At 52.9% G+C, this 12,000-nt stretch overlaps 1 protein-coding gene across 4 annotated transcripts in view; it reads left to right on the top strand.

Annotated features, from left to right (window-relative positions):
* UBA6 (ubiquitin like modifier activating enzyme 6) overlaps window positions 1-12,000 on the top strand; it is a 1,111,768-nt gene that overhangs the window by 681,583 nt on the left and 418,185 nt on the right. For all 4 annotated transcript variants that reach the window (XM_078676253.1, XM_078676254.1, XM_078676252.1 and 1 more), the window contains exon 25: window positions 3,309-3,372. In XM_078676253.1, the coding sequence (XP_078532379.1) occupies window positions 3,309-3,372 (64 nt within the window). The remainder of the gene's footprint in view (window positions 1-3,308; window positions 3,373-12,000) is intronic.

Here is a 12,000-nt window from a genome sequence, read left to right as displayed (position 1 = left end):
ACGTCCTATGTCGGCAGAGCACTTGCACTTATTGCAGCAAGAAGTAGTGGTGATGCTGCAAAAAGGCGCAATCGAGCTCGTACCAGTAGAGGAGGAAGGCACAGGGGTCTATTCCCTGTACTTCCTTATCCCAAAGAAGGACGGATCCCTCAGGCCCATTCTGGATCTACGCCCCCTCAACCTGTATATACTGTCAGAACATTTTCACATGCTTACACTGCAACAAATTCTTCCCCTGCTAAACCAAGGGGACTTCCTAGCAACCTTGGACCTCAAGGATGCTTATTTCCACATACCACTCCACCCATCCCACAGAAAATACCTCAGGTTCACAATCCACAACAGGCATTATCAGTTCAAAGTCCTACCCTTCGGAGTAACCACTGCCCCCAGAGTGTTTACAAAGTGTCTGGCGACAGTTGCGGCGCACCTCAGGAGACAGAACATACATGTCTACCCTTACCTAGACGACTGGCTCGTTCAGGCAAAGTCAGAACGGAAGTGCGCCGCGGACATGTCCCACACCATTCACCTTCTTCACAGTCTGGGGTTCTCACTAAACTACCCAAAGTCGCACCTTCAGCCAGCACACGTGCGGCAGTATCTGGGCGCTACAATAAATACCCTGACTGCTATGGCTCAGCCAAACCCGGTCAGGATCGACAACATTCAGTCGCTGATCCAAAGGTTCAGACCGCAACTCTCACTACCAGCGAGAGTGTTCATGCAGTTGATAGGCATGATGGCCTCCTGCATCTTCATAGTCCTACACGCACGGTTGCATATGCGTCCGCTCCAGGAATGCTTAGCAAATCAATGGACACAAGCTCAGGGACAACTGACAGACCTAGTGTTGGTGACCGGTCGGGCATACAACTCTCTGCATTGGTGGAATCCACACAACCTTTGCAAGGGACGACCGTTCCAAGAGCCTGTGCCACAGATTATCCTGACTACGGACGCATCTCTCCAAGGGTGGGGAGCCCATGTGCTCCACTACACGGTGCAGGGACTGTGGACGACTCAACAACGGACATTGCACATCAACTACCTGGAATTGATGGCAATCTTCATGGCGCTAAAGTCCTTCAAAGTACATCTGTGCAACAAGGTCGTGTTGATCCGGACGGACAACATGACAGCCATGTACTACATCCAGAAGCAGGGAGGTACTCACTCGCCACAGCTGTCTCATCTGGCTCAGAGCATGTGGAAGTGGGCCATTCAGAGGAACATTTTCCTCATGGCGGAACATCTCCCGGGCAAGGACAATCAGATGGCGGATCTGCTCAGCAGATACAGCCATCAGATGCACGAGTGGGAGATACATCCATCGGTACTCCGCCCGTACTTCCAGCAGTGGGGTCCTCCAGAGATAGACCTGTTTGCCACAAGGGAAAACGCAAAATGCCAACACTTTGCCGCCAGGTTCCCTCACCCACAATCGCAGGGCAATGCGATATGGATGAACTGGTCAGGCAAATTTGCGTATGCTTTTCCCCCAGCACCTCTCATACCGCTGGTGGCAAGAAAGCTAAGGCAACACTCGATGACGCTCATCCTGGTTGCTCCAACGTGGGCTCGCCAACCATGGTACACCACGTTTCTAGAACTCTCCGTGGTACCGCATCAAAGGTTGCATCTCACTCCAAGGCTCTTGACGCAGAACCATGGCGACATTCAGCATCCAGATCCGCAACAGCTCAATCTGGCGATCTGGCTCCTGAGGTCCTAGAGTTTGGCTACCTCAACCTGCCCCCTGAATGCATGGACATCATCAGAGAGGCAAGGAAGCCCACTACCAGAGCTTGCTATGCAGCAAAATGGAAGCGTTTTGTCATTTACTGTACAGAACATCACATTGACCCGCTAGATGCTTCAATCCCTAACATTATCTGCTATTTGTTACATCTTTACAAATGCAATCTAGCGTTCGCTTCCATTCGGATACACTTATCCGCCATAGCGGCTTATCTTCAAAACAGGCAGCATCTCTCTGTTTTCAGGGTGCCTGCCATTAAAGCCTTCCTAGAGGGACTGAAACGAGTCATTCCTCCAAGAACACCGCCAGCTCCAGTGTGGAACCTCAATGTGGTCCTCACTAGGCTGATGGGCCCACCTTTTGAGCCACTGCACTCCTGCGAAATTCAGTTTCTAACATGGAAAGTGGCTTTTCTCATTGCTATTACATCGCTCAGACGTGTTAGTGAGCTGCAAGCGCTCACGATTCAGGAGCCATTCATACAAATTCATTCAAACAGGGTAGTCCTGCGTACTAACCCCAAATTCCTTCCAAAAGTGGTGTCACAGTTTCATATCAACCAAACTATTGACCTGCCCGCATTCTTTCAAAACCCACAAACAGTAGCGGAAAGAATGCTCCATACATTAGACGTTCGAAGGGCGTTGATGTACTACATTGATAGAACACAACCCTTTAGGAAAACACAACAACTTTTTGTTGCCTTCTCTGCACAGCACAAAGGCAACCCTATCTCCAAAGCAGGAATAGCCAGATGGATTGTTAAGTGCATTCAAATCTGTTATCAAAAAGCTAAACGCACTTTAACAATACCCCCAAGGGCGCACTCCACACGCAAGACGGGGGCCTCCATGGCTTTCCTGGGAAACATTCCTTTGGAAGACATTTGTAGAGCAGCCACGTGGACTACACCGCACACGTTTACCAAACACTACTGTGTCGATGTACATTCCAAGCAGCAAGCAGCTGTGGGACAGGCTGTTCTCAAGACACTCTTTCAGACTTCTGCAGCTGGCACGGGCAACCGCCGTTAATGGAGGGACTGCTATGTATTCTATGCTAAAGATATGAATTTAGCAGCCCACATGCCTCGAACTGAATATGCTACTTACCAGTATGCATCTGTTCTTGGCATGTAGGGCTGCTAACATTCATATCGCCCACCCTCCTCCCCGGTGCCCGTAGCGGCTGCAGATACTCTCTTGCATTCAATCATTTGCATGGACATCCTTTACACTATTTCACTCCATCTCTGCCACAATGGCTAAAAACAATCTGGGGATGGAGTCGATGCCCATGCGCACTGTAGTCCAGGGGAGGAGCCACCTATCTCGTGATACTTCGAAGACTCTTCCAGGACAACAATGTGCAATCATCCGGACCCAACACTAGGCGGCGATCTATGCTAAAGATATGAATGTTAGCAGCCCTACATGCCAAGAACAGATGCATACTGGTAAGTAGCATATTCATTATCTATGTTTTGGTTCTAATTTCAGTTCATCTGGTTGGTTTTCAAGTCATAACTGTGTGTTTCTAATCCTAGGCTTGTTTTGGCAGTCTCCAAAGAGGCCACCCACTCCAATAAATTTTGATCCAACTGAGCAATTGTAAGTATTATTGAAGTTGTAAGTGCAATTCTTTGTAACTATTGCTGCTACTAATGTTGTAAGGTCTATGTCTTCCTATTGCAGCTTTCTTTCTTCTTCTTCATCTACATCACTGTTCTTTGGTTCACTAGCACAAATGACCAAGGGCACAGAAATTGGTGGTGTAAGCACTTTACCTCAGATATTTCATATACAGTCAGATAATTGATTGACACTGTACTGTGTAGAGAGCAAGATCCACAGAGTATGTAACGCCACCACAGCTAAACAACTGTCAACATGTGCATGCCTTTTGTAGTGCTTGATTTGCCTGTTGTGTGCGTGTGTCTGTGACTATATATCTACACAAGCGCACATTTGTTATATCTTAGTAGCAGTGCATGTGGCCACCAAAGGCTGAGATAAGCTAGTAGTGTCGATATCTGCTGTGTTTATTCATTCATGTGTGCATATGTTGCTGCCATGCTAATAGTCTATGCGTTTTTTTGACTGCAATGCTAGCAGATTACATGTTGCCAGACTCTATATTCTGCACATTTTGTATATCCTGGTTAGAGTGCTAACTATGTGGCCATGCCCTGGTTGCATTGCTAGAACCTTGTGTAAACTCTGACAGCAGTGCTAGCATTGTCTGCGTAACCTGGAGAATATACAAAAGATGTACACAATGGCAGCACATATTGAAGCATGCATGTGCACATAAATAACTACTTACATGTATTAAACCAAAGAACTTGACAGCCGGCATCTCCACACAACTCCTACTGGAGCACACACAGGCAACATGCACACACATACACGTAGAGGCATATGTGTGCAGATGTAGAAATGCGGACAGAGAATGTACATTGAGGAACCCACTGGTGCATAGAACATGCACATATTGGTAATCTTTATACAAGCATAGATGACAAAGACAACACTATGGGACTGCCTGCGGTGGCTGGAGGGATAGTACAGGATATAGCCAGGGGAGCTCTGTGGGCAGTATTGGAGTGGTAGACTAGCCTCGTTGTTAAAGTCTGTGTTGGTGGCAGAGAGTGGTAGTGCTGAGAGGACAGAAGGGCTTTATTGTAAACATTTTTAAATTCACACTGGCTGGAGTGAAGGTATTAGTAGGTAAATGGGATGGGATCAATGAATGAGTAAATAACTAAATGAATATGTATGGATATGAGTGAATGTGTGAACGAATATTAAATACATGCATTACTGATTCAATGAAGGAACATTAGTTAATACATGCAATAACACGTAGAAATGAAAACAATCAATTATGACTGAATTAATAAATTAACGTTTGGACTTTTACAACGCGCCCTTCAACCTTGTTCACCTCCAAGCCATTTGCAACTATTCAGAGACGCACCAAAGTATTTTTCAAAAGTTTAAGCAGTACTATATCCAAATAATGTGCAGCCTGGTATGGGAAGTGTAATTTTAAAGTCTTCATCTGTTACTTTAGAGTTATATTGAATAGGCGTGGCACAGTGTGAACGTGTGTCTCTGTGTCATTCACTCATCCCACAGGCCCCAGTGCTTGAGAGATGGATTCAAGATTTCAGTTGAAGCTAAATTTAGGCTGGATTTGCAACAGGATTGCATAGAAATGACAGACACCTGCTGCAAGCAAACTGTAAATGTAAATGTATTGCGACTTATATAGCGCACGTATCACCCGAAGGCATCAAGGCGCTTGCTTAGGGAACCCGTCCTGGTATTCCCATGTGAGATACCCCGGCAGGGTATCCACAAGGTGAAAGCCAGGCATCCCACCGCGAGGGGCCGTAGTGGAGATTAAGCAAGCTATTGCCCAGAGTCGCAGAGTGTGACCCCGTGAGTCGAGTAGGCACCGGAGCGAGAATTGTCGAGTCCGTGGAATTTTTGAGCCCGAGACCCGCCGAGGCGGGGAATCGAACCCTGGTCCACGGCCGATCTCAGCTTCCGGGTCTGCCGCCTCTAACCACTGAGCCACGCTTCTCCTAGGTTCCAACATAGTGCTGTACTCACTGTAGGAACTCTGCAAGTCATCCATGACCAGAAAGGCCCCAGGAGCAACCAGAAAATGATGGATTTTATTGTCACAATCTTGAAGTTACATGCCTGGTGTAACAGCTGACCCTCTTTAGGTCCAGGGTCCAGGATTGGTGTGAAGCCATTGATATTTCAGAAGGAAATTAAATACTTACATGTAACTTTGATTCTCCAATGCTGCTCAGAGCTTCCCTGTCGAAGTGGGTGCCTCCAGTACATACTGAGCAGAAAAATAAATTGCATAGAAACAAATACATATTGCGTATATCCATTCAACCTCATTTGAAAAAACCCTAACTTCAGCCATTGAGGCTGACGGGCCACAAATTCCACTTCTTGCAGAGGTCATTACCTCTCAGATATTCAAGCACATATGATGGATGCAAGATCATAAAATAGTAGCAACAGGTGAGCTTAGAGAGGAGGAAGGGAGAACCGCATGGGAATCTATGAAACATATCTGAAAGAGACACGTTAGTGATAGATTCCTTACCGTAGAATATCCCCAGGCATCAGACTGGATCCGGAAAGTTTTTCGTCAGTAGTACCTCTGCGCTTCGGTAGGTGGTGTTGTGCGCTTCTGCGTCCGTCGCTGGCGTCGTAAGCACAGAGATGACGTCACAGAGACTACTTAGGCGACACTCATGCGCGCTGACGTCAGTTCTTTTTTTTCCGTGCCAGCAAGCGCAGATCCGGTTACAGCACGTACCCTTGTCACTTTTTGACAAACTTTTTTTTTACACATGTCTCTACTTTTTTTTGAGTCTTTGACTCCTGGTGCAACATAGGGATGCCTGGGTTTAAATCCTGTGGGGCCTGCCGCTATACGATGTTGGTGGCCGACCCCCATGGCGTCTGTCTCTACTGTCGGGAGCGCGACCATGACTCCAGGTCATGTTCCGACTGTCTGGCCATGGCTCCGAAGGCTTTGCGGGAGCGGTCCCGAAAGATGCTGGAGGCCCGGCAGTCGTCTCTGCGTCGTTCGAGGTCCAGGGGTCGCTCGAGGAACCAACCGCAGAGCCATCATCATCGCTCCTCGGGGTCCAAGTCTTCACCCTCGGAATCGGGTAAGAGACCTCACACGAAAAAGTCGAAGAAGCGCGTGTGCTCTCCGACCTCCCCCTGTCGGTCTCCGTACATGGACGAGGGGCCCAGGGGTCCTTCCCCAAACGGCTCCGTTGGAGCCTGAGAGTCCTGCGGCCTACCCGCCCTATCCGGGTCCGTTGGCGACTCTGGCCCAGGTGCAAGAGTTTCTTGCAGCCATGGACTGCCTTTTCAGGCCTAGGGCTCCCACCGGATCGCCTTCGGGCCCCACGGTCCCTATTGAGGGCATTTGCTTGCCACCGGCCCTGGCACCGCAAGGTCCTCCGCCGGCAACTCCGTTCCCAGCGCCCCCTGCAGCTCTGTTCCCGGCGCCTCCTGCGGCTCTGTTCCCGGCGCCTCCTGCGGCTCCGTTCCCGGCGCCGCAATGGGTTCCGTTCGTACCACCTCCGCCCTTGCCCGAGTTTCCGGGTAATTTTGCTCCAGCTTGGGACCCTAATTGGGACATGGAGCCGGATCGGCACCGTCCCCGGCGGGGTTGGAGCATTTGTTTTCCCCTTTGCCCCCCCCCCGCCGCTGCAGCCTGTGCCTCGGGCCGTGGAGGAGGGGGATGACTGGGAGGGGTCAGAGGACCCTCTTGCACAGCAGTGTGAGTCTGAACATGAGTGGGCGGAGGACTCAGAGGATGCAGGGCCCTTGACCTCTCCTCTGAGCCGGGGTTTGTGTCTCCTCCCGCTGTCATGGGGGAAAGTGCCACATACACTGTGGTGCTCCGTAGAGCAGCTGAGGCTCTTGACCTTGATCTGCCTACTGTTACCCTCAGGACGAACCTCCTTACTGAAGCACTTCAGCCGGCGGCAAGTTCTATGGAACCTCTGCTTCCGTTCAATGAGGCCTTGACGGATGTTTTGATGTACTTTCCCAAACTGTTGCGGAGGGGTAGGATGCAGCAAAGTTTACCATTCGGTGTGGGCTGAACACAGCAGACTCTTTGGGGAGAGCCATCTCCACGACAGTGGCCTTGCGTCGCCGTGCCTGGCTGTGGTCCACAGGGTTTTCGGGGAATGTCCAGAGTTCCTCATGAACATGCCTTTTGATGGTACTCGCCTGTTTGGCAATAAGGCAGACAGTGCACCCAACAGATCCCCCGCCGCTGCTGGAGCAAAATCACCGAAGACCAACTACACACAAACCTCGCTCTCAGCCCACCCACCGAATCCTCCGACAACGCTGCCCACAGCCTCAGACGCTGGATCGAGGACTGCGCCAACACCCTCGCCGCGCTGAAGAAACCCCCCCACAGAGACACCAGCAAGAGGGCCAGCTGGTTCACCCCAAAACTCCTAGCCTCCAAGCAAGCCTGCCGGAAACTAGAGAAGAAATGGCACAGTGACAAAACTCTGGACAGCCACGCAGCACACAAGGGCGCCATCCGCAACCACCACCACCACCTCATCAGGGCGGCCAAGAGGACCTCCTTCAAAGACCGCCTCGACAACAACACACACAATAGCAAGGAGCTCTTCAACATCGTGAAGGAACTTTCCAACCCCAGCTCCAACACCAACGGCATCCCGCCGTCACAAGCCCTGTGCGACTCCCTCGCCACCTTCTTCCACCGCAAGATAGCAGACATCCACGACAGCTTCAACAACAGACAGCCCCAACAGACAGCAACACCACAGACCCTAAGTACACCATCGACCACGACCCCCTGCTAGCCTGGGCCAGCGTGAGCATCGATGACACCATCAAGACCAGGCGCTCAATCCACTCCGGCTCTCTGTCGGACCCATTCCCGCACCACGTCTTCAACAGAGCAAGCAGCTCCACCCCCCCCCCCCCCCTCACCTGCGCAACGTCCTCAATCTCTCCCTCGAGACCACGACCTTCGTAGAGATCTGGAAACACGCCGAGATCAACGCCCTACTCAAAAAACCTAAGGCAGACCCAAGAGACCTCAAGAACTTCCGGCCCATCTCTCTGCTCCCCTTCCCGGCCAAGGTCATCCAGAAAACAGTCAACAGACAGCTAACCCGATACCTAGAAGAAAACAGAATCCTGGACCCTTCCTAGTCAGGGTTCCGCAGCAACCACAGCACTGAGACTGCCCTCATCGACGCCACCGACAACATCAGGCCCCTGCTGTTCAACGGCAAGACCGCAGCACTCATCCTCCTAGACCTCTCTGTCGCCTTCGACACCGTCTGCCACCGGACACTACGCACACGCCTCCACGCCGCAGAGATCCGAGACAAGGCTCTGGATTGGACCACCTCCTTCCTCTCCGGCAAAGCCCAGAGCGTCCGCCTCCCCCCATTCTGTTCCAAAGCCTCCGAGATCATCTGCGGCGTACCCCAGGGATCCTCCCTCAGCCGACGCTGTTCAACATTTATATGGCCCCACTCGCACACGTAGCCCGACAGCACGACCTCAACATAATCTCCTACGCCAACGACACTCAGCTGATCCTCTCCTCACCAAGGACCCCATTACAGCCAAAGCCAACCTCTACGAAGGAATGAAGGCCATCACCGACTGGATGAAGACCAGACGTCTGAAGCTGAACTCGGACAAGACGGAGGTCCTCATCCTCGGCTCCAACCCTTCAGCCTGGGACGACTCCTGGTGGCCGACGGCACTGGGGGCAGCCCGACACCCACCAGCCACGCACGCAACCTGGGAATCATCCTCGACTCAACGCTCTCAATGACCAAGCAAGTCAACGCAGTCTCCTCCTCCTGCTTCAACACCCTCCGCATGCTCCGCAAGATCTACGGATGGATCCCGACAGATACAAGAAAGATAGTCAATGAGGCCCTCGTCACCAGCAGACTCGACTACGGAAACGCCCTTTGCACGGGAGCCCCGACTAAGCTCATCAAACTACTACAACGCATCCAAAACGCCTCGGCACGACTGATACTCGATGTACCATGCCACGGCCACATCACCCCCACTTGAGAAACCTGCACTGGCAACAAGAGGATATCCTTCAAGCTCCTCACCCACGCACACAAAGCACTCCACAAGACTGGCCCAGCCTACCTCCACAGACGGCTCTCCTTCTACATCCACAACCGCCAGCTACGCTCTGCCGACCTCTCACTTGCCACCGTCCCGCGCATCCGAAGAACAACCACTGGTGGGAGATCCTTCTCCCACCTCGCCGTCAAGACATGAAACACCCTCCCACTGAGCCCACGACAGACCCAAGACCTGCTGACCTTCAGGAGGATACTCAAGGCCTGGCTGTTCGATCAGTAGCGCCACAGCGCCTTGTGACTCTCGCGGGTATGTAGTGCGCTTTACAAATGATTGATTGATTGGTTTCAAGAACTCTCGGGCTACGGCCAAGTCCTTGGGTCTCTCCACACACGCCCGGCCATGTCTACTTTTCGTTCCTTTCGTGGCCACGGAAGGAGCGCCCCTACACGTTTGTTCAGCCAGAAGCCTGCGCAGAACCAACCTCAGCGTGGCCGCAGGCGTGGTGGCCGCTGTGGCGGCACAGGGGGCCAGCGTGCCGGCCAGTCTCCCTCCGTTCCCGCAGCATACGCCTCAAAGCCTTCCATGTCTGAGCTTTGTGGTGCACCCCACGCCGGTGGGCGGCAGGATTCAACATCACCTTCCCCACTGGCGTTCTGTCACTTAAGACAGGTGGGTGCTGCAAATCTTATGAAGGGGCTACTCCCTCCCCTTCGAGTCTGCCCCTCCAGCCATGCCACCTCAGGTCCACTGCATGTCGGGGGATCACTTTGCGCTTCTCCAACAGGAAGTCACGGCCCTCTTGGCCAAGGGGGCCATCAAGCGCATTCCTGGACCAGAAGTAGGACGTGGTTATATGGAAGAGACACGTCAGTGATGGATTCCTGACCTTAGAATATCCCCAGGCGTCAGACTGGATCCGGAAAGATTTTCGTCAGCAGTACCCCTGCGCATCGGTAGGTGGCGTCGTGCGGCTCCGTGTCCGTCGCTGGCTCAGATCCGGTTACAGCACGTACCCTAGTCACTTTTTGACTAACTTTTGAGACTTTTGTCTCTACTTCTTTTTGTGTCTTTGACTCCTGGTGCCACGTAGGGATGCCTGGGTTTCAATCCTGCAGGGCCTGCCGCCGTACGATGTCGGTGGCGACCCCCCATGGCGTCTGTCTCTACTGTCTGGACTGTAAGTCATGTTCTGACTGTCTGACCATGGCTCCGAAGGCTTCGCAGGAGCGGTCCTGAAAGCTGCTGGAAGCCCGGCAGTCGTCTCTGCGCCGTTCGAGGTCCAGGGGTCACTTGAGGGACCGACCGTGGAGCCATCATCATAGTTCTTCGGGGTCCAAGTCTTCACCCTCTGAATCGGGTAAGAAACGTCACAAGAAAAAGTCGAAGAAGCGTGTACGCTCTCCGACAACTCCCTGTCGGTCTTCGGACGCGGACGGGGGGCCAGGGGTCCTTCCTCTGTGGCTCAGTTGGAGCCTGAGAGTCCCTCGGCCTACCCGCATTACCCGGGTTCATCGGCGACTCCGGTCCAGGTGCAAGAGTTCATGCCTAGGGCTCCCGCTGGCACGCCTTCGGGCCCTGCGGCCCCTGTTGAGGCCCCTTGCTTACCGTCGGCGCAGCCAGCAGCTTTGGCCCTGGCGCCGCAAGGTCCTCCGCAGGATGCTCTGCCGGCGGCTTTGGCCCCGGCGCCGCACTGGGTTCCTTTCACCCCATCTCCGCCCCTGCCCCTGCCTGAGTTTCCGGGCACTTTTGCTCTGGCTTGGGACCCAGATTGGGACATGGAGCAGGATCGACCCTGTTCCCGGCGCCGTTCCCTGTGCCGTTGGAGCATTTATTTTCCCCTTTGCCTCCCCCGCCGCTGCTGCCTGTGCTTCGGGCCGTGGAGGAGGGGGATGACTTGGAGGGGTCGGAGGACCCTCTTGCACGGCACTGCGAGTCCGAACAGGAGTGGGCGGAAGACTCGGGCCTGGGCCAAAAATAGGACGTGGTTGTTATTCCCACTACTTTCTGGTCCCCAAGAAGGATAAAGGAGGCCTGCTCCCCATCTTGGACCTCAGGAACGTCAATCACTTCCTCCGAAGGAGAAGTTCAAGATGTTGACTCTGGCTCAGGTCTTGGCTGCCCTCGAGCCTGGAGACTAGATGGTAGCGTTGGACTTGCAGGACGCATTTTTCACATTCCCGTCCCGCCGGCCAACTCGCGTTGTTACCTGTGGTTCACGGTAGGCCCGGAGCATTATCGGTTTGCCGTGCTCCCCTTTGGTCTTATTAGCGCCCCTTGGGTGTTCACGAAAGTGATGGCAGTGGTCGCAGCTCATCTGCGTAGGTCAAGGGTGTCAGTCTATCCCTACCTCAACGACTGGTTGTTGAAGGCGGGCTCGCCTCAGGCAGTCGTCACCCACCTTCAGACTACGGCCAACCTCCTGCATTTGCTGGGGTTCTCCATCAATGTGCCGAAGTCGCACCGGAGTCCCTCTCAGAAGCTCGCCTTCATCGGAGCGGTTCTGGATTTGACGCAGTTTCGGGTTTATCCTCCCGAGCAGCGAGTCCGGGATAATTAGGCTATGAT

The sequence above is a fragment of the Lissotriton helveticus genome, chromosome 2_1, assembly GCF_964261635.1.
Source record: "Lissotriton helveticus chromosome 2_1, aLisHel1.1, whole genome shotgun sequence".
Classification (NCBI taxonomy): domain Eukaryota; kingdom Metazoa; phylum Chordata; class Amphibia; order Caudata; family Salamandridae; genus Lissotriton; species Lissotriton helveticus.
The sequence above is the reverse complement of the archived record's forward strand: the minus strand, read 5'-3'. Positions and strand labels throughout refer to the sequence as shown.